This window comes from Antrostomus carolinensis, unplaced genomic scaffold (genome assembly GCF_000700745.2).
Source record: "Antrostomus carolinensis isolate BGI_N321 unplaced genomic scaffold, ASM70074v2 scaffold29077, whole genome shotgun sequence".
NCBI classification, from domain to species: Eukaryota; Metazoa; Chordata; class Aves; order Caprimulgiformes; family Caprimulgidae; genus Antrostomus; species Antrostomus carolinensis.
In genome coordinates, this window is record NW_010327081.1 from 1 (window position 1) to 26,275 (window position 26,275).

Genomic DNA, 26,275 nt, shown 5'->3' on the forward strand with positions numbered 1-26,275 from the left:
GGGTACAGCGGGGCGCGGTATTTGGGGAGCCGTATGGAGGCAGTGAGGGGAAAACAAACCTGTTAGTGGGATGGATCTTCGTCTGGGCACAGCCAGTGGGCGAGGTGCAGGCTGTGGTGGGCACAGCGAGTGGGCGAGGTGCAGGCTGTGGTGGGTGGAGGGGTTGAGTGCCAAAATGAGCGTAGTTTTGCAGAGCAGAAGTGCAGACTTCCTTGTGTCTAAATGCAGAAGTCGTGAAGCCTGAATAGGTCAGTGACTACCAGTCTTTTTGCCCTTACGATGTCTATTCCAAAACCCTTGTGGGCGGAATGAAGCTATAAATTAATAAACTTTTCTTTTTTGAAAACACTTTTGATAAGACCTTCCTCCCCAATGTGCTTCCGTAACTATAGAGCTGGTGACCTAACCGGGGTTACTTTGAATGCATGCTTCTCTTGTTTGGTTCACTGCTTGGCCTGACAGTTTTGTTGTCACAACTAAATTAGAAAGGTATGAATGATTAAGGAAATGATGATGCTCTAGAATTAGTGAAGCCAGTAGTGTTATTGGAAAAAAAAATCTTGAGTTGTATGTCAAAATGTATGTGACAATTACTAGAAAATTGCTTTAGATGGTAGCACACTTAGCATTGTGGTCTGGAGATGGCAGTAGTTTACCAAGGCTGCTGAGTCCCGGGAGTGTCTTGTTGATGTCAGCCTAAGTTTGCAGACACTTTTTCGTCTCATAGCTTGGGTTTATTGCTCAGTAGTCCTTGGTACTGCTTATATATATTCATAAAAATAGCCCTGGCATGGAAGTTGATAGAGAATTGTGCGGAGCTCAAGAATTGTAGTTCAGATATTCTTATGTATGTTCTCTTGTTGTGGAAGAATTTCATTCAAGTGAGAGTTCATGTAGAGTCTTAATCATATTTTTGACAGTTATTTCTCAGATGAAGGCTACAGTTATAGCTTTAAAAACTAGCACCATGCTATTAACAGCCTTTTTCAATCAATCAGTTTGATCATTACAGTGACGAGAATCATGTTTTATCATTTTTATCTTTTCACAACTGATATCCCTGAAATGACAGGCAGATTCTAATCCTCTAATCCACCAAAAGAGCTGTTAATTAGAACGAGTCAATCATTTTGTTAGTTTAAAATGGAAAAGAGCATGCCTGTTTGGGTGCTACTGACCATTAATTTGTTTTTCTGAAGTTTTTTCTGCATACAATGTAGAAGGAAACACAGCATAACCTTTAGATCCTGTTATGTTTGTGAGATAGGCATCTTAAAGAAACAATACAGTAAGATATTAAAGGGAGCCATAATTACTGCAGGTTTTCTTCTTGGATTTGTCCTTATTTTTAAAATACATTTAATGTCTCCTTTATGAGAGGAGGAAGCAAATTCCTTTACTTGCTGACAGAATTAAAATTTAACAATGTAACATTTTTGCTTTTTGTTTCTTATAAGGTCCATAATTTCTTTTTGCAGTGCCTTATGCCCTTTAATGAAGTATCTAATCCCTGAAATAATCTGCAGTTTAGAAATGCCTATCTAGGCAAAGATTTTTCTCTGATTTCTAATCTAAGAGATTTTTGTTGATGAACTGTGTTTTGCAAGCAGCTACATGAATATATAGCTATTGCTGTAGGTGCTTTTGTAGTACAAGAGATTAGAAGTTTGCCTTGCAAGGTTTGGCATTTTGGAGTAATTTTTCTTTTTTTTTAACAGACAACATGGCAAGCCCGGGTAAAGATAACTTCAGAATGAAAAGCTACAAGAATAATGCACTTAATCCCCAGGAAATGCGGCGACGGAGAGAGGAGGAAGGTATCCAGCTTCGGAAACAGAAGAGGGAAGAACAGGTAGGTACCTTGGTGAGCTGTTAACCGTTAAGCACTTGTGAAGCTAAATGCAGATATGTGAAAGGACTTGAGCAGACTCTTGTGGAGCAGAATCCAGAGCGCCGTGTTGTCTGTCTGGTTTCTGTGCAGTCTGGGGCAGCAGCAGGCACCTCTTGATAGGATCGTAAACCAAAAAAAGTAAACAGAAGCCCTTCTAAGTCCCTGGGGCACACAGAGGAGAGATCCATGTCTTAAGTTTAATCCTAGGTTTAAACATGTAAGGCTGGGCTGAAACGATGCTCTCATTTCCAATAAGGATTAGAAACCTTGCATTCTCTTCTAGTGTTTGGGCTGAAGTTGTACTGTTAGAAGGGTGAGGATTATATTAATCTTTGAAGCCATACTTCAAATTGCCCAGGAGCTTTTCTACAGTAGCTTAGTAAAGTGGCTACCAACTAGTGATCCATGAACTAGTATATATAACATTAGCAGTTGTCCTCATTAAATTTTTAGTGATCATAGCACATGGAGTGTTGTATAATTTTATGGTTTGTGGTAGTTCCTTTTCCCAAAATGTTTAGTAGTTCCTTGCCAGGAAAGTAAGGAATGTAGGTTGTTTTTCTGCTTGGTCTAAAGTGGCTAAATTTGTCTCCCGTAACCTAGAGAGTGTCCCAGGCACTGATCTACAGTCTTCTCTGAGGTGGGAATGCTTACCCTTCTCCTGGGAAAGTGGTGCTACTGCATGGAAAAAGAAATTAAATTAGTTGGGCCAGAGAGGTAAGAGTAAGAAGTAGTATGATACTGGAGCATTTTACATGTGAATGGGTAACTGCATTACAGTTCCTGCTCAAAGTTTTGTTTGTGTATTTTGTAGTAAATACTACCCAGATAAGTTATGAAAATAATGAGTATTTCCTCTTCCCTGCTAACTGTTGTAAGAATGAGAATACTGTTATGTTTTTGATCTTAATTTGTTAGACTGTTGTTCTTCAGCTCTTCTTGAACTGGGGAGAATAAATTTATGCAGGGAGATGGGACTGCTTTTGCTCCAGAAGATATTTTGACTGGTAGATAGACCCATGATGCTAAGCAAAAACAGTATACATTTCAACCAAGACCTTCTATGTCCTTGTTGAGTGCTAGAAAGAATGGCTGGTCTTCCAAAAGAGGAATGTTCTTTCTTCTTCCTTTGTGGGTTTGAACGGAATTAAACCTTGTTCATGTCCAGGATTCTGCAGTTGTTTTGTGTCCAGGATTGTGCCCAGTCCAGAAGTGTGTTGAACAAGGTTTAGGTTCCTATTTGAAATATGGGTAGATGTAAACATGGAGTTGCTTCTGCAGTTTTGGGCATGTACAATAGCAGAAAAGCTTCAGGGTTTAGTAGGAGGTTTCATTGTTATGCTTACAGGTGAAATCTTAATCAATGGACTGAGATTCTAACATTTATTTTTGAAGATACCAACATAATAATCTTAGAATTGTTAATTACAGCAGTTGTAAGTCTGGTACTGGATTAAAGATAAGAAATTAGGTTGGGTTTCTAGAAGAAACCAGACTAGTGCAAATGTTTTGCTTGTATGCCAGAAAAATGAAGAAGCCCTCATTAAGCATAGCCTGTTAAATACTAGAGTGCAGGTGTGTATTTTGAGTGTAGGCAGTGCACACAGCCAATGCTAAAACAATTTTGTGGACACAGAGAATATTTAATGTTACATAATTTGAAAGTTGACCTTGAAGCTCCACCATTTTTTCTCCAACTATATTAAAATAATGTTTCCTGTTTAGTCTTTCTGCAATTGTATATTAAATATTGGTGCTGTTTACTTGGCATGCAGAGAAAGTACATAGATCTTAGACCTTCTCTTAAAGGAAGGAATGGAGCGTGCTGAAACACAAACGTTGGCTCTGTGTTGATGATTTTAGCCTATAAAGTAAAAAAGGAGAAAGTAGCTTGTAGAGTACTGTTTCCTGCTTAAAAATAAATGCTAATTATGAAGGATAAAGAGTAAAAGTAAAAAGATCTGTGTCTTCTTTTTCTTTTATGTAGAAAAATGTATAGATCTTTGCTAATTAAAAAGGAACTTCAGTTTTTAAATACCTCTCAAAAGTGTGGAGTGCAGTTTATCAAGATACAGATAATTGTACTGGTTTTCTCCTTTGTATTCTTTAAACTTTTCATGTAGAATTCCGTTTGCATGAAGATGAGTAGTTGAAATACTTTGACTAGTATCAGTGAAAGCATTTCTTCAGGTGCATGTCGCCCATACCCACTCTATAGTAAGTTCTAATGTCTCCCAAAAATTTCTTCTTTGTTTAGCTGTTTAAACGTCGAAACGTTTCTCTCCCGGGAAATGAAGAATCTATGGTAGAAAGTCCAATTCAGGATCCTGATGTCAGCTCTACTGTACCTATTCCAGAGGTAATTACTTTTGAGTGTGTTTAGAATGTCAGCTGTTAATGTGGATAGCACTATATGTATGAAATACTCCTTTCATTTTTAGGAAGAAGTTATTACAGTAGATATGGTGCAAATGATTTTCTCAGATGATCCTGATCAGCAACTTACAGCAACTCAGAAATTCAGAAAATTGCTATCTAAAGGTATGAAAACATTGCCTGTTTTTTTTTTAATTGTTCCTTCTGTGTTGTTATTATGAATTTTTGTGAGAAAGTCGGTTAACCTTTTGTTTTGTTTTACTTTAAAATAAAGCTTGCTGAAACTTCTCGTTCTGTTCATAGAGAAACGGTGCCAAATCTGTTCCAACCTAGTGGCTAAATACAGAAGGCTTCATTATTCTGATGTTAAGTCTTTCAGACAAAGTAACAAAGCAAGGATGTTTTGATTGAAGTGTCCAGGGCAGTAACTATCTGCACACTAACATTACTTACAGTAGTTGTTGCAGTGATTCAATTTCTCATTCTTTTTCTGTATTTGAGGGGAGAGAAATTATATGGCCAACAAAGAACTCTTGTAACTAATGTTTTTGTTGAGACTGACAGTGTTAAATTAATGCTGGTACTTGTATAGCATGGTAGGTAGAGGTATGCTTAGTCATTTAAAATAGTATCTAGGCATAATTGCTCTTCCACTGACCTGAGCTACTGGGTGAGGGAACAGTGTTTTGTAATGAGTTACTATCATGCCAATGGATAATAGTATGTGTTACTATTATTATACATAACAGAGTATTTACTAAATTGTAGCACTTTATGGAGATGATACTGCAGTCTTCTAAAGTCAAAAGTTTGGCTTCTTCATTTGAGATTAAAATGATTGGATGCTAAAAATTACTAGGAACTGAGAATCACATTAATATTTTGTGTCATACTGAAAAAGTAATTTATTTGGTCTTTTTTGTTAGGCTTACAAAGATATGTTTGTTTTTATCCTCTAGAGCCTAATCCACCTATAGATGAAGTCATACAAAAACCAGGAGTAGTACAGAGATTTGTGAAATTTCTGGAGAGGAATGAGAATTACACTCTGCAAGTGAGTTTGGCTGGTACTGACTGGGGGTTTGGAATGGGATCAGTAACCCCCCAAAACAGCTTTGGAAAGCATGTGATTATTATTTTTAATAACCAAATTTAATTATGTTTAATTACCAGAGCTGGAAATTTTAGTTGTCTGAAATGTTAGTTATTGCCACTGAAGTTGTGACTTGACTCTTGTGAATGTCATAGCACTCCTTAGGGTTATGTAGTCAGCTGGTCAAATACTTGGAAGCAGAATGTGTTCTAGAGATTTTCCAGAGTGGTACATTAAGGTCATCAGCACTGATGTGTGAGCAGAATCTGTTTTGTGTTGAGTATATTGTAGTACTTTTCAGATGAAATCTTAGAAAAGAAGAAGAAAATACAGGAAACTGAAAGGCTTGCATGAAACCTTTTTAGATCTTTGAAATATATGTAACTAACGATAAGAGTAACTTGTTCTGTCTACTTGTAATAGCCCATGGAATGTCACTTAGGCCTTGTGTACATTCATACTAGAAGAATTTACTTAAACTTAATATAAATAGAAGGGGTTTGTACTAGTTAATAGAGATTCAAAATCTTGCTTACAGTTAGTACTGCAAGCCAAAACCTAAAAATAGTTTAGATACTGAAGGTGCTAATTACACAGAGATTTTGTCAATGCCAATTATTTATTGTATAGAAAGTACAATAGTAGTAATAACTGCATTTCAGTAGAAAGGAAAAAAAAGTTGGAAAATTAACCTCTGCAACTCTCATGTCAAACTGTTTTTCAGTAATTTAAGCTTTACTGCTGAGTGGTTTAACATGGTCGTCTTTGTGCTCCTCAACAGTTTGAAGCGGCTTGGGCTTTGACAAACATAGCATCTGGAACTTTTCTACACACCAAAGTTGTAATTGAAACTGGAGCTGTTCCAATTTTCATTAAGTTGCTTAGTTCAGAACATGAAGATGTACAGGAACAGGTAACTTTTATTGGGGTGTTTTATAACTACTTAAAATTCATTTTTAAATGTCTTTTTTGAGGTGTGTGTGGTTAGAGAGGTTTTGAGCTCTATTGGCCTACTAGCCCATTGATCTGGCTCCAGGAGAATGAAAATTTACCTTCGGTGTATTTTTTCCCTCATGTTTAATGGGTGAGGGTTTGTTTTTTTTTTTTCCTGTTTCTTTCAGGTTTCTTTGAACCTGTTTTTTATTTCATGTTATTGAGCAATTTGAAGAAAGCTCCTCATTTCTGTTGCGGCATTTACAGGTGGACAGGATCTAAAAAACTATAATAGAAAGAATATAGAAGAAAACAATGTGGATTTTTTTCCCTAAGTTATCTTGCGGTTTTATTTCCTGTATACTTCTGCTCTTCCATCTTATTATGTTAGTCTTCATTAACATTTCCTGAACTTTTTTTTTTTGTTTGGTTTGGCTTTGGGGTTTTTTCATGTATGTTTAAGAGAGGCTGTAATTTACTGTTTCTTATTTAGCATGTTTGAAAGTTTGTATAGTGAAAGTTCATGATTTAACTCTTTTATTCCTTGCACATTGTTTGCAACTTTGAGCCAACTTTATTGAACATTTCACACATAGTGAGCAAATGTAACTACTGAAAGGAATGCATGTTTCCTTTTTATTGAAAAACACATGAATCAACATATTTTCCTAACAAGGCTTTATTTCCTTGAAAGGATGACTTCACGTGTAGGTAATTGACTTTGTGTGAGTTCACAAAATGGCAATATAGAAAGCAGTAGTCTTCTGAAGTTTTATATTTTTAATGATATTGCTTTTTAGTTATATAATATTTTCTGTAAAGATATATAAATTATCTGTGAAAGTTGATTTACAAGCATTTATAAATTCACTTGGATGCTTTGCTTTTTAAGGCAGTATGGGCTCTTGGGAACATTGCTGGTGATAATGCAGAATGCAGAGACTTTGTTTTAAATTGTGGAATATTACCACCTCTCTTGGAGTAAGTATTGTACGTTAATACTGTAATATCATGTACATGTATAGATAACTGTAAACTTCACCTTAAATTTTATTTGAAAAGAATACAAGCTTTTTGCCAAATTGAGAATGTTTCTTTTTTGTTATATTGCTATGACTAATGTTTTGGGTTACCTGAGCTTCATGCATATCTTTAATTAATTACTATATGACTGGAAGCTTTCCAGTGTTTGTAAAAGGAGGTAAATGTTATTTCACAAATATGAAATTTCTGTATTGTGCAAAACTCTGTGTTGCCAGAGTTCTGGATATACAGGGTGTGAGAGATGATTTAATTCACACTTAAAAGCGTGTGTTTCCAACTGGCTGGGCAATAGGCTGGTTTCACCACCTTTGTCCAGGAGCTCCAAGCTCCAGTCTTACCATCTATCTGTTTGCATGTCGAGATGAGCTGGCAGAGTAGTTACTACATGAACTGTGTTCCACCAGAAGATTCCTCTGCACTAGGAATACCATTCCAGCATTTGCTGTATACTTACAATAGGATGTAAGGTGGCTTCATCATAGAGAGAAAAAATCACACAACAAAAATTTTGTTCAATTTATTATTGCTTCAAATAATAAAATGCTTTAAAACCTTTATAAAATAGCTTGAAATAATAGAGCAGAATGCGATTACCTTCCACGAGGATTTAAAGGATTAGCAGTTTTAGACATTTTGATGTGTATCTGAACATGAACCTGGTCTTTCAGATGTTGAGTCTTTCACATTCCATTCAGCAAAACAGTAAAGCATCAACTTTTTTAGAAGATCTTTTAAGTTCTAACTTCTTATGGGACTATTTTTATTATTATTAATTGCATTCTCTAAATGAAAACATCAAAGTTGCAAAGTTAAAGCAACTCATCTAGGGAGGGTTGCATTGCCTTGCCCCTTCTGAACGCTCTCAGAAAAGGTTAGTTGAATGACTTTTTATGTGAGCAGTGGTTTACTTTATGCATGTATTGGATTTGGGAATGAGATGTCTACACAAAATAATCTATTTGGATTCAGCTGATTCCAAGAAAATATTTGCAGCATGTAAGCTATGAAGAGAAATAAATTGAAACTAGTGCCCAATAATAGGATTTCTCTTCCTGATTTGAGGTACTGTTGGTAACAGTAGGCATAAAAAGACTTACCTTTCCAATAAGAATTTTTTTTTTTTTTTCACTTGTTGTCTCTCTTTGACAGACTGTTAACAAATTCAAATCGTCTTACAACAACTAGAAATGCTGTCTGGGCTCTCTCAAATCTCTGTAGAGGAAAGAATCCACCTCCAGACTTCAGTAAGGTATATTAAAGTGTTCATTTTGAGAAATCAGAAAGCTGAAGACAACTTGTATTTGTAGTAACACACAGAATCTTTGAATCTGGAGATAAACTCAATTTTATCTTTTTAATGTAATCACACAGTCTTGTCCATCTGTTGTATCTGCACAAAATCATCTACTTTGACACCCGTCAGCAATAAAATCGAATTACTTAAAAACTTGAGAGTGTAGTTAGTCAGATGCAAATAGTCTTTCACTGATATGAAATGAGGGACAAACGATACATTCAGCACTAAACTCCTTGGGACTGTATTGTCTCCACATCTGTTTTAGAGGATGGGAGTTATGATTGAAGCTTTTTTTAAAGTATTATTTTTTAATTTTTAGTTTATGATTGCGTGTGGATGCTGCAGGAATAAAATTTTGCATTTTCTGCTCTGTCAGATGCAGTTAATTCAGACTATGATGACAGAGGTTAATGACGTTAAAAGATGGAACTGGACATGGGATGTTCTGGTAGAGGAGTCTGAGGTCAAATGATCATTAAAGATAATGTGGAAAGTGTTTACATGTCTTGAAGCTTACCCATGGAGTAGTAATTGCTGTTATAGCTACTTAATAATTCTTGGAGAGATATTAACAAAAAAGGGGGATTTCTGATGTCAGTTAATCGATCACCTCACAAGTGCTCTGCCTAAGATACATCCTTCAGTAATGTTTTGTTCTGGTAGTAAAAAAACAAGAATTTTTGCTGCTTAAACACTTTGAAACTTCAGTGGAAAAGGATGCCCTGCAGGCAACTGCTCATAAGAATAGCTCCTTTGCTTTTTGCCCTTTGCAGTAGCACCAGTTCCTCCCGTAAAGGAGGCTGAATTGCATAGCTCTAGCAAGATAAAGAATTAAGTTCTACAAAGAATATGAAATTCCTAAGCTGTACAGCTGAAACCTGTCAGGTCTCAAGTGGTGTTAAGATGGTCTAGTTAATTTGCCTCTGTCTCTGTGGAACTTGTAGGAGATTAAGGCCAGAGAGTATATTTGCAGCAAGAACTGAAGTCAGGCGTTGCTTGTTTGATTTGGTTCAGTGAACGTTGAGTCCTCTGTGAATTAGCTGAGTTCTTTGTGGTAAAGCAGTTGTAAATTGGTTATTACAAATAACCTCCAGTACTCCTACAAAGACAGCAATATCAATAAATGTTATTACTGTGAAATTCTGTTCCCTGAGTGATTCAGGAAAGCATCAGCAATTCCTGATCATCTGGTTACTTGTAAAAGCAGATGGTTTTTATTTAAGCTGAACAATTATATACTCAATATAATATCTCTAAATAAACAGGCTGTGAATAAAAATTTATGCAGTTCGACAGTTTGGATACCTGGTTTAATCAGGTCCTAATTCATTAATGAGCTCATGTGCTTTGGCAGTAAATAGTTTTGTACCTTTATGTCTTTCCAGAATATTCTCTGAAACTTGGAAAAATACAAACCATCTAATTTTATGCAATATTTTTCTTTAACCTAGGTTGCTCCTTGCTTAAATGTTTTATCAAGACTATTATTTAGCAGTGACCCAGATGTATTAGCAGATGCTTGCTGGGCCCTCTCTTACCTTTCAGATGGTCCCAATGATAAAATTCAAGCTGTTATTGATTCCGGAGTGTGTCGAAGATTGGTAGAGCTGCTGATGTAAGTCTTCTCTTCACCAAATAAATGTCTTAAAGTACTCTTAATATTAATGCATTCAGATTCAGGGTTTTTTCCTCACCTCAAGTCTAAATTTATTTTATGGGAAGTGATGAACCTGAATTCAGTCTGAAACTTTTCAGTTGCTTGCTCGGTTGCTTAGCTCCTGGGATTTTTCCTGAGGTTGATAGTGAAAAATGTTTTCTTCAGAGTATTCCTTTATATTCTTTTAAATTTAATTTAGGATTTCATTTACATGGAGGCATAGAAAAGTGAAGACTGAAGACCAAGCTTGAATTGTAAATTAATTTCTCAGCTTATTTTTTTTTATTTCACTGTTGTGTTTTGTTTTCTTACCTTTCTAGGAGATGTAGTTGCAATGCAGGCAGTTCTTGGACTCATAAAGTCCAGACAGAGGCAGGCTTGTGCCACTTTTGAACTGTTCCAGTATATTTGTTTTATGGTTCATTATTTTCTGAGAAAGGGAGACTAAATCCCTGTGTTCACATGGGGACTGCAGAGTATGTCAGGGATGATAGTTCCCAGCGCTGACAGCTCAGCACAGTTCCCTGTGAAAATCTCATTTGTACAGCTGTCAGGAAAGGGTGAGGTTGCTTTTTCTCCTATAGATGCTTTAGGACAAATGAGTAGATTTCCTTCCCCCTCACTTCAGACAGCTGAATGTGGGCTTCATGCACTGGCTTCTAGGGTTATTGACTTAGAAAAGGGGAAAGCTGTCTTATAAAGGGAGGCTGCTAAGTTTTAGTATACAGCTAATAACATCCCTTTTGGTTCTGTGGCTATTGAGTGATGCAGTTTCCAATATTGCAGTCAGTAATATGGTGTTCCGTAGAGATGTCCTTTCCTTGATGCAGCAATTGAGTTATGGGCTTGCAGTGTCAAATTTGGCTAAATAGGGAGGGAGAAGGTGTAAGAAGTAATGCAGTATTTTCTGTAATTAAAATCTTAGCACATGAAGTAAACCATTGTTTGCTGAAAATGCAAAATTATACTTTAACACTTGGTAATATCAACCGATTTAATATTTGTCTCCAGGCATAATGATTACAAGGTGGTATCCCCTGCATTGAGAGCAGTTGGAAATATTGTTACCGGGGATGACATCCAAACACAGGTAAGACTAGTTAATTTAAGAAAAATTAATTGTCAGACAGAAAAATGGTTACAGAATTTTGTAAAAATTAATTGTGACAAAACATGTCTAGTACGGATATCTATCTGCATATTGAAGTGAAAGAGGCTCTGTAAAAATCTGTATTGTTAATTTGACAGTCAATTTGGACTGCTGTTTTAGACATTACATTACTGCAAGAATCAACCTTTTCTTAGGTGGTGGATTGCTTTGTGCCTCTCTGGTACCTTGAACACTGCTTCCCATTCACAGTGAAAGTAACTTTCTTTATTTTCCACCCTTAATGAGGGTTTAGTTATTTCTTATTCCCTTTTTTTTAAGTCTTGAAATGCAGTCAAAATTGTCACTTGTAAGCATCAGTCATACTTGATTTGTCCCTGAATTTGTATGTGATAGTCTTACTGATGCAATTTGTTCTAAAGATTTATCTTTTAATTTTTTAATTGAATTTGAAGCAGTGCAGAGAATACTAAGACAGGTCCTCCTTTAAAGAAAACTGTGTTTAAAAGGCTCACAGAATTAGCGTAGAGGGAAAATAAGGAAATAAGTTAACTGCATAATTTGTTGTGAGCTCTATAGGAGAGAATTTCGCTAAGGAATTAAATAGAAAATATCTCTCTCTTCAAAACCAAATGATCAAATAACTATACAAATTAGATTGACACTTCTCTGTTATTCTCAGTTACTCATATTCTAGCCTTAAGTGGCCTTTTTTAGTCTTGCTGTCCTTAGTCTTCTGGTCTGAACTTAATTGGGAATAGGTTCTTTCAAATTGGAGTGTCAATGAAGAGACAATCCAGCAGTATTGAACACTCGAATTTTGCAGTATCTATGATGCTTTGTATAATATAAAAGTGTTGCAAAATCTACTTCTTTTGAAGTTGTCTGTAAAATGCTTTTATATATATATATATATTGCACAAACCTGTATGTATGTATGTATATTGTACAACCCCAGTTTTCAACTCTCTAATTCTTTTAGGTGATTCTAAACTGCTCTGCATTACCCTGTCTCTTGCACCTGCTTAGTAGTCCCAAGGAATCTATTCGAAAGGAAGCATGCTGGACTGTTTCTAATATTACTGCAGGAAACAGAGCTCAGATACAGGTAAAGCTTGCGTATTTGTTATTCAGTTGGTTTTGTTTTCATTTCACTAGTTCACTTGATTTTCCTTCACAAGGAGAAGTTAAGTAGATACTACATTGACTCTGCATTATTTATTTTAGTCCTAACTGTCTATTTTATCTAACTTAAATGTTCTCTTACAAATTTTGAAAGATTATTGTAAATAACTTCATAAAATTATACTTTAAAAATAGCTTTCATAATTTGTACTAGAGAAACTGATTCATTTCCCTCAAAGGGATTTGGCTGATGTTTATAAAACAAATGAAAGGATACTTAAAATATTCTTTTAGATCTGATATCAACAGTTGTTACTTTGCCCTGTGGGAGGCTCATATACTGCTATATTGTCTCTAATTTTGTTCCACACTGTAATATAAATGTAAAAGTAATAATCAATTTTCCTTTTAAAAAGTTGAAACAAAGCATCTTTCACAAATTAGTCCAATGAAAAGTGGACAATTCTACCAATTTGGAAATGTTGAACATTTTGCTTGGATAAAAAACCTGAATGATGTCATCATTACTGAGTTGTGTGAAAACTACTAAATACTGACTATTGCTCCAGGTGTCTGGAGTTACCTGAAAAAAGCTTCTGTTTGACAAAAATGAGAATTCTGAATTAGAGTACATGTTTCAATATTATTTTTGCCCTCCCCATGCTTCCATCAGGGATGAAAATACTACTTCTTGATGTCAGTTAAAATAGATAATATGTATTATATATTTATATATGTATTATTCTATGTATAGTTTCCAACTATAGACATAGTCTTTCTGTGGAGACTGCAAACCTGAGTAAAACAGACAGAGTGAAGTATTGTTCCAAGGCTTGATCTCCAATTCAAAAACTTGAGTTTAGTGCTTACATCATATGATTTTCAAATGGGCCTGTCCAGTAAGCAGTGTCCTGTCCACTAGAGACAGAGAAATCAACAAAGAGGGTATTATGATGGCTGCAGCAGTGCAGTGTTGGAATAGTTCTGAATTTCAGCTTAGTGGTTTTAGTTAGCATGGCACCTTCTAACAAAACATTATTTGTTTTGATACCAGAAGGCATCACTGACTCTTGCATTGAAGGTTATTAACGTTCTTTCTCTGTGTATATTAAAACTTTCTAAAACTTTATAAAAAAATATTATAATTTCCTCTCTTAGGCTGTTATAGATGCAAATATTTTTCCAATACTGATTGAAATTCTTCAAAAAGCTGAATTTCGCACCAGGAAAGAAGCAGCGTGGGCCATAACTAATGCAACGTCAGGAGGAACCCCTGAACAGATCAGGTAAGTTTGTATATCTTACTATTTTTTTCTGCCCGAGTATCTTCTCTAAGGCACTTATTTCTGCATTTGAATCCTGACAAACGTAACAACAAAATCTTAAACACAACTGGGATTCCTTGAAACTCTGTCTATATAGGAACTAAACATGTAGAAATTCAGAAAAATGAGTGAAATAGATGCAGTAGACTTAATAAGAAATTGACCAATACCGCTTTGTTTCAGCGGTGTTACACCTAAAGCTTTCACAGGGTTGTCTTCCAGAGCTGATACTGTATTGTCAAATGCAATTGCAACAGTTAATGAACAGGTTCAGCATCTGAAAATGGAAAACTTTGGGAGAGTTGTTTAGAAAACTTGTGCGATGGGATTGTAGCTCCGTGGAGAGATTTCAGGAATTGTAGTGGTTTCTTCATGTATTTAAACTCACTATCAGTGTTCATTTAAAGCAGATACCTAACTCTGTTTTCAAAATTGAATTTGATTAAAATTTACTGTCAGCTGCTATTTGTATGCTGCAGAGATTGGATTTCTTGAATGCTTAGAAAAAAATACTGTCTAGTTTCTCTGTATACCATCAGCATAGCTATCACTTTCAATCAGTAGTTGGTAAATGGATTTAAAAATGACAGTGTATAATTTGGAAGCTAGAACTGAAAGCAGTATGATAACTCTTTCAGCATATTTGGGAGATCTTTTGCAATAAGTGCATGCTCATTTATTTAAAATGTAAACAGTCCTGATTTTCTTATAACCAGTAAGTGTTATCAGAAGTAAGGAAAGTTCGTTAGTGGGTTTTTGCTATTATTTTGATTGCACACATAATGTAGCATCTTAAAATTTAGCATATTTAAAATAAATTTTAATTCAATATCTTGAAATACTAAATATGTGTGTAATACCATAAAAGTAGCTGCTCATCACAAATATATTATCTATGAAATTTTAGCCCTTTTAACGTTCTCAAGGTACTACTGTCTAACTGCTAACTGCAGGATAATTTGGATCCACTAAATAAACTATATTTAAGCAACCTTTGATGCCGGCAAACATTACTGTCTTTGTTTTACTTGCACACTAGAACAAGGACACAGGTTCTGATTTCCAAAGATCCTACAAAATTTTGTGCAAAATTGGAAAAAGGAATAGGATACTCAGAATCTCAGTAACTTTTCTGTATTTACAATTATGTCCTTTTACAGTAGGTAATGCTGATCTCTTAATGGACTGCTAGTGTGGACTATGTTAGTTCAGAGCAGTGTCCAGTGTTCTTGTCTGTCTCTTAACATGTTTACTCGGTATTTTTACCACTACAAAATTCCAAATGCCTGAGAAAATAACTTACTGCTAAAACTTTTTCTTCTATTTGATTAAACCCATCTGAAGATCGTAAGTGAAAAGCAGTTGAAAAGACTACAGATTCCAAACTCCAGTTAGGAATATGCACATTACATTTTGTCATTAGGATAAATCAGATTATTTATTCAGTGTCATACTAAAACTTATCTTTGTATTGTATTTTAGAAATTTTTTGTTTCAGCCACTACTTTTAGGAAAATTAAGGACTGATAGTAATAGATGGATGTGTCAGAATAAATGTGCTGGATTATCAGTCCTTTTTTTTTTCCCCCATCCCTCTCTTTTTCTGCTGTTATAAAGGTATTTGGTAGCACTAGGTTGTACCAAGCCTCTTTGTGACCTCCTGACTGTGATGGATTCAAAAATAGTACAGGTGGCTTTAAATGGACTTGAAAATATTCTGCGTCTTGGAGAACAAGAGTCTAAGCAAAATGGAATGGGCATTAATCCTTATTGTGCCCTTATAGAGGAAGCATATGGTAAGAAATTACTTCTTGTAAAACTACATACCTGAACTTCCTTGTTTCAGGCTGTAAAAACAAAACCATTGTGAACCATTTGTAAGTAATTTTAATATTAGAATTTTTACTTTAAGCATAAGTGGACATGAAAGCATTATAAATTAAGTAAGGTAACATGGTGGGAAAAGCACATAAATGCAGAAAACCTGTGGATGTTTTGTCTGTGGTCAATTTATGAAATGTGCCTCTAGAGAAACATTCTCAGAAATATTTAACACGCAGATGTCCTAGTCTGTTGGAGCCCTGGTTTGCGTAAGTTTATGAGCCAATCCTAAATACAGGTTTATTACTTTAAAATATATAGTCCTGTCTAGTACAGTTTCATTGCCAACAGGGATGTGAGATCAGGTTTTTTTACTTATTCCCAAAGTCAGTCACATTTTAGCACGGTAAAATATCAGTAATGGCAAAATCAACTTCAGATCATAAAATTAAATAAGTTTGTACTTATTTGTGAAACTATTTTGTTCTGTTTCTTCTTTCAAGACTTGTTGAATTAAACCACGTTTTAAAGGCAGAGTATCAAAACTAAAATAACATTTGTGGAATTTACTGGATGCTTTTGATTTAACAGCATCAAAAACAGCTCATAATGAATCTGGCATTATTTATGGAGACTTATCTGTTCATAGTTTCTCACAAAACAAAACTGGCAGACGTTTGTGTTTCAGACTGCTAATTTGGTTCTGGTTGACCACATTATATGTGACTAGATGGTACTAACTTTTCTGTAAAGCAGCCTTGAGATGTGAATTTGCTGCTACAGAGTTGCATTTCTAAAATTAAGTGTATACTTGGTGAACTTACTTTGCAATCTAATGTGTAAGAGGAATAGGTACTAATTATTTTAATAGAACTTATTCTGTTCCAGATTCTGAGTGTGTTTGCAGTTTCAACTACTGAATGTCTAGGTTCATTTTTTCCTTTACCAGTCAAGTGTAGGCTGCTGAAGCTGCAGGGTAGTTCAGTAGCAGTAACAGCTGATTACATCACTTATTGCTTTGGCCTCTAGTCACCAGAAGGGTTCATATGAGCTCTTTATAATCCAACTTAAGTGAAAAATGAATTTTAAAAAGTTAAAAATTAAAAAGGAGTTTTGAATCAACCTAACTGACTGCCAAGCAGTTAATTCTGCCAGCAGAGCAGAGGTTACATTCTCTAGCTTGCAAATGATAAGCCTTTGGAAAGCTAGTACCTTCAAATCTTAAAATTAAATTTAAAAAAAGATACCAGACTGCTCAGTGATGACTCCATAATAGGGGACAGAATTTAGAGTTGGGAAAGATGGGAAGAGTAAAAGAAAAGAAATGAGGATATTGGAAATTGCTATAGCAAACAGTTTTATGTTATTCTAATTCTATACAGATTAAATTTCTTTGTAGGCATGGCATATTTCTTTGTAGATACTACAGCCTCCTCCTTAGTTTAACTGATATTCTTTTAGTGCAGTTTTAAATCAGTTTGGGCAGCAGACCGTGCTTTAGAAAATGAAGACTAGAAATACATGGGTTAGGAAATTAAGAACTAAGAAATTAAGAATTAGTGATACCAAATGAATTGAGAATCATTTGGGGTTGCAGATTTTTATCTAAGAAGTACCACTGAATTTTCATACTATAAGCTGTTTTCCTTTGAATTCATGATTCTTCTAAGCAACTAATTTTTAAAAACGTTTTGTTTTGGATTTAGGACTTGATAAAATTGAATTTCTTCAGAGGCATGAAAACCAAGAGATCTACCAAAAGGCTTTTGAACTCATAGAACATTACTTTGGTGTTGAAGAAGAGGACTCCAGTATTGCACCTCAGGTGGATGCAAGTCAGCAGCAGTTTGTATTTCAACAGCAGGAGGCTCCAATGGAGGGTTTTCAGCTGTAAACTATTGAAGTGAAGACAGGCATAAGATGTAAACACTTTTAGGGTTTTGGGTTTTTTTTTTCCCCCAGAGGTCTTTTCTGTAATGGCCAAAGTTAGAGGGAAAGTTGAATATGTTTTGCAGAAATAGATGAAGAAGCAGCTCATGCACTTTTATATATTGTGTTAGATACAACTGTTCTTTGTTTTGTATTTGTGTTTTTCATTATATCATATGTACAGAACAACAACTGTGAGTAATCATGTCTAAAGCAAAGCATTAAATGTGATTTAACAAGAACTGTTAAGCTAAGACCTGGTAGGATGTTAGGTGGTGGTTCTGAATTTTTCACATAGTCTCAAACTGCATATCAGCAATACAGTTACGGACAGTTGCATTTTTGGCAGTAGGCTTGACTTGCCCAGTTTCTTATCAAATCTACCTCTTGTATTGAAGCAGAAACATTGCTTCAGAACTAAGGCATGAAATAAAGATGAGCTTGTAAGAAGCTGAATTGGAATGTGAAAAATATTTATTTAAATTGTGAAACTTTTATGCAGTACTTACTTTACAACACATTGTTGGAATTTATTTATAAAATGTATTTAAAGACATATTAGATATACATATATAATGCTAATTACCTAATATAATATTGAATATATGAAAAAGCTTTTTCTGAATGATGTGGGAAGAGGACTATTTCAGAGGTTTTCAAATTGAAATCAGCAGAGTGCTTGCTGGTCATTTGATGTTGGCTCTGTAATTAAAGCTGCTAAATGGCATTAAAAGTCAGCCACAAATACAATACTTTGCTGTGGAAGCAGTTGCTGTAGTTACCACAAGAATATTGTGATTACAAATGACAGAGATGGTGATTTGCATGAATCACCAAGCAGGTGGTAATACCACTTTTATTTGAGAAACATTGCAATGTTTGCCTTTCTAGTACAGTAGCTTCCTAGAAGTTCAGACAGTAGGTGTTTTTTGGTTTGTGGTTTGGGTTTGGTTTTGGGGGTTTTTTTTGACCAAATATGCTACCACCACTTGAATTGTTCTTTAAGTTGTTAACTAACTCAGTTTTCTTTTGATAAGACAATAGAAATACTGCAGTGAAGAATGAATAGGGAATCACTCCTTTCCAGTTGAAGGAAAAGTTTGTTGTACTGTAAATAGCATTAAGTATGCGGGCACCAAAACTAACTAGAAGTGACTGTCATCTAAATATTTAGGCTCTACAATATACAGTGTTTGCTGTTAAACACTAAAAGAAATAGAATTCTAATATTTACATTAACAATTTTGAATACAGAAAAATGTATGCTCTGCTTGGACTTGCATATAAGTAGTGTTTCTGCCATATTTAGTAGTATATCTCGTTTGGAGAAATTAACACTTTGAGTTAACTCTAAAGTATGATTTTTTTAATTTTTTTTTTTACCTGTAAGTAATCTATTACCAACATACTCCAGGATAAAATCTTTGATATATGAGAGCATTTCCCGCTTCATAAAAAGTTGCAACTTAAACTTCTAATTACTTAACCCATGGCACTGTTCTTGTCATTAAACAATATTTTAATGCACTGAAAAATACAGGTTAAAGGTGGTATCATTTACAGTACCATTTTATATTTAGAATTTTTTTTACATGCAAGTTAAGATTCTAAGATGTTTCACTTTGATGTTACAGCAATTTATACGATAATGTAATTGAATGTGGGACTTGAAGTGGATTTTCTAAGATTAATAGTCTGTTTTGACTAAGATGTAACTGAGAGGGAAGAAACCTCTTTTTGAAGTCTTTTTAGTGGAAGATAGAAGTGTAAGAAATGTATATAGGAGTGCTGTTACTTTATGAACTCTAAATAATAAGATATTTTAGCAAATGACACTTTAAACCTAGATTTGTACAGCATACAACAATTTTGAATAGTGTGATAATACTGAGTACAGATGCCAAATCTTCATGTAATGTTAGATGATTGTATTTGTGCCCTTTTTACTCTCATAGTTTTAGGTTTTCATATACTGACCTTCCTTCCTTCCCCCATCTGTTCAAAGTACAGGGTAACAATCACGGAAACCTACCAGGATTACTAGTAAATGCTGAATTTCAATGTTCTTCTAGTGTAAGAAAATTATTCAGGTAACAGGGTATTCCATTGCTTCTAACAACCTTGTTTTGATAACATAACCAGCTGTGCCTGCTTTTTATTTGGAGAACCCTGTAAAAACTTCATCTATAAGCCTCTCTAATTTTAACCAAATCTGAACTATAAAAGTCTTGATTAAAAGACTTATAAATGGAGAAAAGAGAGGATGTTTAAAGTATTATATTTGTTTTGAAAGAATGTCTTCAGTTTTGTGGATATATTCTTCTATATGTGTGAATGGTTAGTGACTGCACTTTATGCATTTAGATAAACTATATTTCATGCCTCTGATACATTTAAATGTAACAGTTTAAAAGGGAACTAAAATTGATGGACTTTGGCTAATGAAAGCCATTATTTAAACTCAACACTTGGTCTACTCTAAAATTGGAGAAAAATAATGATGAAAATTCTTCTTTAAAGGATAACCATACAAGATAGCCTCTTCTATTTGATCACTGGGTTTACATCACACTTTGTTAAAAGCACAGAAATGAACAATGTAAAACCAGAGATGATGGCTTAAGGTCAGCTCTGGTGTAGTTATTCACTGGTAGGGGTGTGAATATGATGATGCTGCCTAAACAGATGAAACCAGTGTGGAGGAAAAAAACAAAAACAAAAAACCGCAACTGTGAGAAGAAAATCTCTATGCAACTATGCAAAGCATAAGATTTTATTTTTTTTTTAGTTCCCTAGTCTTGATACACTGAATCATACCTAATTTCTTCATCATTGCACTTTTTTCTGAGGATTGGTTCATACAGCTTTTTAATTTTCTAGTATTTGCTTTAAACACCGTTGCTAACAGCAATCAGAAAATAGTAATAATGTTGTCACAGAAATAAGCTAGCTGTAGAACAAGATTGCAACTGGAAAATATTTATTGTTGGGTCTGTCTTTATGAAAAATAATTTAAAAAGATGCACTATTGTCTTTCCTCCACAGTTAGTTCTTAGTTGGTTTCAATTTATTAAATTTTACAATTGAGGATTTTTGTAATAGGTCTGCAAATTGATATGTGAAGCTTAACTGTGACCTCAAGAGCTCACTGAAATCTGGAATGAGAAATTTCAGTTACTTATGGCACAATTTTGTCATATAATGTGTGGAAACTAAAATACCTACACTAACTTCAGATAGTAATAGTGCATCTTTAAAACAAGGCCAAAGGCCTATTACTGTAACAGGACACATGAGTAGTATGCAATATTATGGAATGTTAAATCTCCCAATTACCATGCAGAAACCAATAAAACCTATTTTACAGATGTTCATTGTATTTATTGTGTTGTGATAAGCGTGGCTTCTTAAACGAGGAAGCACAAATTGAATCCTGCATTGAGGTAAATGAATTCAAACTGGCTGATTTGTGCACTGCAAAACTAGGCAGAAAAAAAAACCAAAACAGACAGCTGGTTTTAAACATGTTTTGTCAATATCTAACCAAACATCTACTTGTGCAGTAATCACAGTCCTGTCCCTCCCTGCACAACTGACCACTGCTTTGGGAATTGCCATGAAGTTTATAAGGACTTGAGAATTGGTGGGATTATCAGGCCATTTCTCCTCCCCTCGCTCCTCCAAACCCTCTCAGTGTATAAGCTTTGTAATATTCTGGCTGAGTACAGTTTGTTCTTTGTTTAGAATTGCAGAAGTGAATTGTCTCAGTCTCCTTCTTGTTGCAGTTTTCATACCTTCACTTCAGTACTGCTCAGTCTTTTTTTGCATTTAACCTTTCACTGAGATGTAGAGCTGGTTTTTCTGTAAGGAACTCTTATTTGTGTAACAGCTCAAGATAAGCCTGAAAGAAAGTTTTTAAGAGCAATAGTGGAAAGTGGAAAGTTGGCTCCCCCTAGAACTGGTACTCTTAGGAAACTACCTCATCTCCTTTGAAATTAATTGCTGCTTTTCATCATGCACAAAACTTTCTAATTTTAATAATTTGCAAAAAGTACATGGAGTATCTCTCCACTAAGAGTCTCTCCATTTCTTTTTATGATCCTGTAACCACCCTTATGGCTACAGTGTGTGCAGTACTACAGTTTTCCATTTATTGATGAAATTCACTATCCACTCAGCATCAGCTATTTTTGCTTCTACAAGGACATTTGGCGTTTCATATAAAGTTACTTTGTCTTCGACTCTGCTGCTAGCTCGGCTTCTTTCCGCCATTTGGCTTTCTTTGCCAGGTTCCAGCTTGTTAAGGACTCGTGACGTGCCGCAGCCTGCAGAAGTAAAACACCTACTTCAGAGTAGTGTAGTAGGAGTAACCATGCACCTCGGGGAAAGCGACCCCATCTCTGGAACAGCCAGCAACCACTTACATGTCCAGGGTGACAGGACCACAGGTTAGCTAAAACGAGGGCAGCTGGAAGTCACTGCTGTTGAGGTTGGTCTCCTTTTTACAGGATTCCATCATTTTTAAGGATACTACATATTGACGAGCTACCGCTGCACTCACCTTTTTAGCAGAGGCAATCACTGCAAAACAGGCAACAATGGAGAGTCCAATCATGATGTAACAAGCTTTAACTCGAGCTTTGTTTCTTGCCCTGTCTAGCATCTCTGGCCTGCAATTAAAGTTATTGAATTCAATCATTAGAAACCTGTGAAGCGTCTCTTCTTCAAAACATTGTAGACATCACTATTGAAAAATAACAGAATTCCCTTCTAAACCAAGCATCTTCAGCTTGCTGTGACTGGTTATGTGCCACCCACTGGAAAAGCAACATTTAATGGATTTAAGCTAGTTTGTTGTTGGGGTTTTTTTTGTTTGGTTGGTTTTGGTGTGTTGGGGGTTTTTTTAAGCTGAAAAATAAAAATTTGCTCATGCAATAAATACTGGAGCTTAACTATTTCAGGTAAATAGAAATCATACTTTAAGCTCTAGAAATTTAAGGGGGGGTTATTTATTTCAAACAGACAGAAAAGTGTATGTGGCGTCAAACTCGATGTGGTGAAAGCAAGTTCCTTTTATTCAAAATTAACGAAAAATTAATTAGTCATGTTTAACCTGTTCAGATCACAGAATCACAGAATGGTGGGGGTTGGAAAGGACCCCAGGAGATCATCTAGTCCAACCCCCCTGCCAAAGCAGGTTCCCTACAGCAGGTTGCACAGGAAAGTATCCAGGCAGGTTTTGAACATCTCCAGAGATGGAAACTCCACAGCCTCTCTGGGCAGCCTGTCCCAGGGCTCCATCACCCTCACTGTAAAGAAGTTTTTCCTTAAGTTTGTCTGGAACTGTTGGTTCCAGTTTTTGCCCATTACCCCTTGTCCTGTCACTGGGCACCACTGAAAAGAGCCCAGCCCCATCCGTTTGGCCCCCACACTTCAGGTATTTATAGACATTGACAAGATCCCCTCTCAGTCTTCTCTTCTCCAGGCTGAAGAGTCCCAGCTGTCTCAGCTTCTCCTCATACAGCTGATGCTCCATGGCATCCTGCATGCAGTAGGCAAGAGGCTTAACATACTTGGTAGGAGATTAAAGTGGAGCTAGTACTGCTACAAGCTGGAGGTTTTAGTCAGTTCTTTAGAAAAGCAGCAGCTTTATTTAAAGTGGGCAGCTGATGTCAGCCTTCTCGGTGATACAGGAACAGACACCTCAACGAGCACAATCTAGGTGATTATTTTTGCTGGTCATGAAAGGCAAAAGCAATGAAAACTGCCCCGTGTTTGGCAGTAGTTGCTGCAGGAGAGGCATGATGTGGCCCCACAAGCTGCGTTGGTGCAGCTCCAGTTTCCACCCTCCTCCCTTCCGAGAAGCAGTGGTCGGCTGCGCAGCCCTGAGAACCAGGAGTACAGGAAATCTCCGTATCACTAAAATAGTCTCAAAGTGTTCAGCATTTCTGATTCAAATGTTATACCTGGGAGTACTGGTTTTAAGATGTGCATTATAATGCTGTGCATTGTTTGCCTTTCATATATCCCATGGGAATGCTTTATATGTATAAATCTGTCTATTTATAAGATATAAATACACATAATATATAGTTAATGTTTTATGCATATGTATATATAAAAAGAATAGTTGCATAAAGAATTTATTTTATGTCATGAATAAAAATACTGCAATGATCTCTTTCCCCAAAAACACTTTTAGCTTTAAAGAGGATGAGTGGTGGGATGGGGCAGAGCTTGGTTTTATAGTGGAAGTTCTGCCCATGGCAGCACGTACCAAGGCTGGGGGCTGCCGTGCCTCTCTTGAAGGCTCAATGCAGCAGAAGAGGGTACGTCTGACACACAGCTGTGCCTGCTACCCCCTTCCCTGCCAACACACACATGCATGTGTTGTGCATGCCACATTTCCAGCAGCTGACTGACAGTGCCTGCAAGTCTAACTGCTTTTGTTTTGTACAATGGTAAACATCACCTTTAAGACAAGCCGCACATAAGACTAGCACATAAAATCATTAATCCACTAATCCATTTAGAGCAGCAAAAGCAAAATCATAGATGTTATTAGTCTGGCTTATTAGCCTAATCATATTTCACAGTGCACTAATTAAAACTCTTCTGAAGCAGATTTTCACTTTCTCGCTGCTTTCTGCCTCTGCTTTAAGGAAAGCAGATCTGATTATGTTCTTCCCTAATTGCACATTAGGGCCTTTGCTACTCCATCCTTAATCAAGACTCTGAGTAAACCTCCACTTAAGTCAGTAACAACTGTTTGTTTTGGTTTTTTAAAAAAAACCAAACACACCACAAACCAACACAAACAATCTGACAAACAACAAACCAACAACCTTGAATAAGGACTGCAGATTTGACCCTCAGTACAAACCATCTTCAGCAGCTAGATTGTGTACACAGGTACTATATCTTGCAATTCTTTTTTTTTTTTTTTTTTTTTTTTAATAGTTAAAGCAGTGGCATAGTTCAGTTTGAATGTCTCACAATTAATTTCTAGTGCATTACTAGTTATGATCTTACAGTTCAAAAAAGACCTTGCTCACCCAGAAAGTGCAGCGTGGTGACACACACTTGGCAGGCCAGATACCGCACAGAAGTGAGCGATTTGTCTGCGTGTATGTGTATGGACTGGCAAATGCATGTGTCTTTATAAACACCTGACAACCTGAATAGCTTTTAGAGCTTCTGAGACATGTCTGAACCTTTCTCCAGGGGAAGATGGTGGGACTAACACAGCGCGAGAGAGGTGAAAGAGTGGAAAGCCACTGTCCATCTCAGCGAACAGCAGTGAAACTGTCAGGAACCACCAGGAACAGGCAGAGGATGTACCTGTTGCTTGATGAAGCTCCACACACTGCTTACACTCAAGGTACCACCCAAGACAGGGACATACTGTGATGCTAAAAAGTACTCTCCTGGAGAGAGACATCTAACACACCATCAAACATCCTAAGAAAAAGGTAGCAATTAACATTACAGGGTTTGGGGCAATGGGTGTGAGCTGGAACACAGGAGGTTCCGCTTAAACTTGAGAAAAAAACTTCTTTACAGTGAGGGTGACAGAGCCCTGGAACAGGCTGCCCAGGGAGGTTGTGGAGTCTCCTTCTCTGGAGACATTCAAGACCCGCCTGGACGCCTTCCTGTGTAATTTCGTTTAGTTTCCTGCTCCAGCACCTGGATTGGACTGGATGATCTTTTGAGGTCCCTTCCAATCCCCAACATTCTGTGATTCTGTGGATTCATGTGTTCAGTGATGGACTCCCTTGGGGGATGCTAACTTTCAGCAAGTCAGAGGACACAGAGTCAACAAGGCATGGGTGGGAAGGGACCCTCAAAGATAATCTAGTCCAGTGGGTCAATAAGAATGGGAAGCTAAGGCTTTGTCAAATACTTTTTTTTCCTTGGTGAGGGATGTTTCTCTTACAGCCTCCTTCTCTATTGTTCCTCAAATTCTATAACAAATCATAATTTGTTGGATGTAATCATTCAGTGACAGTCAGCTCCCTTAGAGCTGTTTATGGGAGCTATAAACAGAAAATATTGTTGACCAATAACATCCTTCTCTGATTGCACGTTAGGAATAAGCAAAATAAACAACACAGTACATAAATGTAACCAAGGCTACCTCCTCAGATGGATCCAGTTCTTAATCCCAGGCTCTGGGGACTGCAGTAAGGAACATTTTTTCATCTTGACCTCTAACCAGGACAGGAAATTCTTTTGCCCTCTAATTTGTTTCCAAGTTTTTAGTATTGAAAAACTGACCGGTTCAAACTCTGTGGAAAAGCTTTAGATCAGGATCACACCACTGCTTTCCCTCAGCTCCATGTTTCCCCTGGATAAGAGCAGCACACTTACGGGATCCTTGAGGGAATCTCTTCTTCTGTCTTAAAACGTCCAGTCCAGAGAAGAATTTTTTTGTCAAACTTGGAAGGTTTGTAACTTGCAACCAGCTTGTGAGCTTGCTCAGCTTAAAGATGAGGAAAAAAACCACTTTGTCAAACCACGCGCTAAGAGGGAACGATGGATGGGAGCAACAGTGGAAGGGGAACTCGGGGATGAAACTTCCCGGTCTCCACTACCCAGAGTTACCTCCACGCAGTGCCCTGAATAGCCCCGCATGCAGTAAGTGTCTCTGCGGGTCTGGTTCGACCTCCCCGCAGC

The 26,275-nt window shown here is 36.3% G+C and overlaps 2 protein-coding genes across 3 annotated transcripts; one reads left to right on the plus strand and one right to left on the minus strand.

Annotated features, from left to right (window-relative positions):
• Window positions 1–1,723: 1,723 nt before the first annotated feature.
• LOC104518364 (importin subunit alpha-6) lies at window positions 1,724–18,055 on the plus strand. 2 transcript variants are annotated; one of them, XM_010171804.1, is made up of 13 exons: window positions 1,724–1,852; window positions 4,149–4,250; window positions 4,333–4,432; window positions 5,227–5,321; window positions 6,142–6,273; window positions 7,186–7,274; window positions 8,487–8,586; window positions 10,086–10,249; window positions 11,303–11,381; window positions 12,382–12,507; window positions 13,683–13,810; window positions 15,467–15,645; window positions 17,377–18,055. In XM_010171804.1, exons 1-13 carry the CDS (start codon window positions 1,724–1,726, stop codon window positions 17,562–17,564), a joined length of 1,611 nt encoding a protein of 536 aa, XP_010170106.1. In that variant the 3' UTR covers window positions 17,565–18,055. The 2 variants fall into 2 exon arrangements, with proteins under 2 accessions (XP_010170106.1, XP_010170107.1); XM_010171805.1 differs by having other exon boundaries at window positions 4,149–4,235.
• A 3,770-nt stretch (window positions 18,056–21,825) lies between these two features.
• FAM162B (family with sequence similarity 162 member B) lies at window positions 21,826–26,081 on the minus strand (the record flags this gene model as incomplete). Its single annotated transcript, XM_010171807.1, has 3 exons — window positions 21,826–21,924; window positions 22,161–22,269; window positions 25,970–26,081. Coding segments are annotated over 3 exons (320 nt in total), but the record flags the coding sequence as incomplete, so codon positions are not given.
• Between the last annotated feature and the right edge of the window lie 194 nt (window positions 26,082–26,275).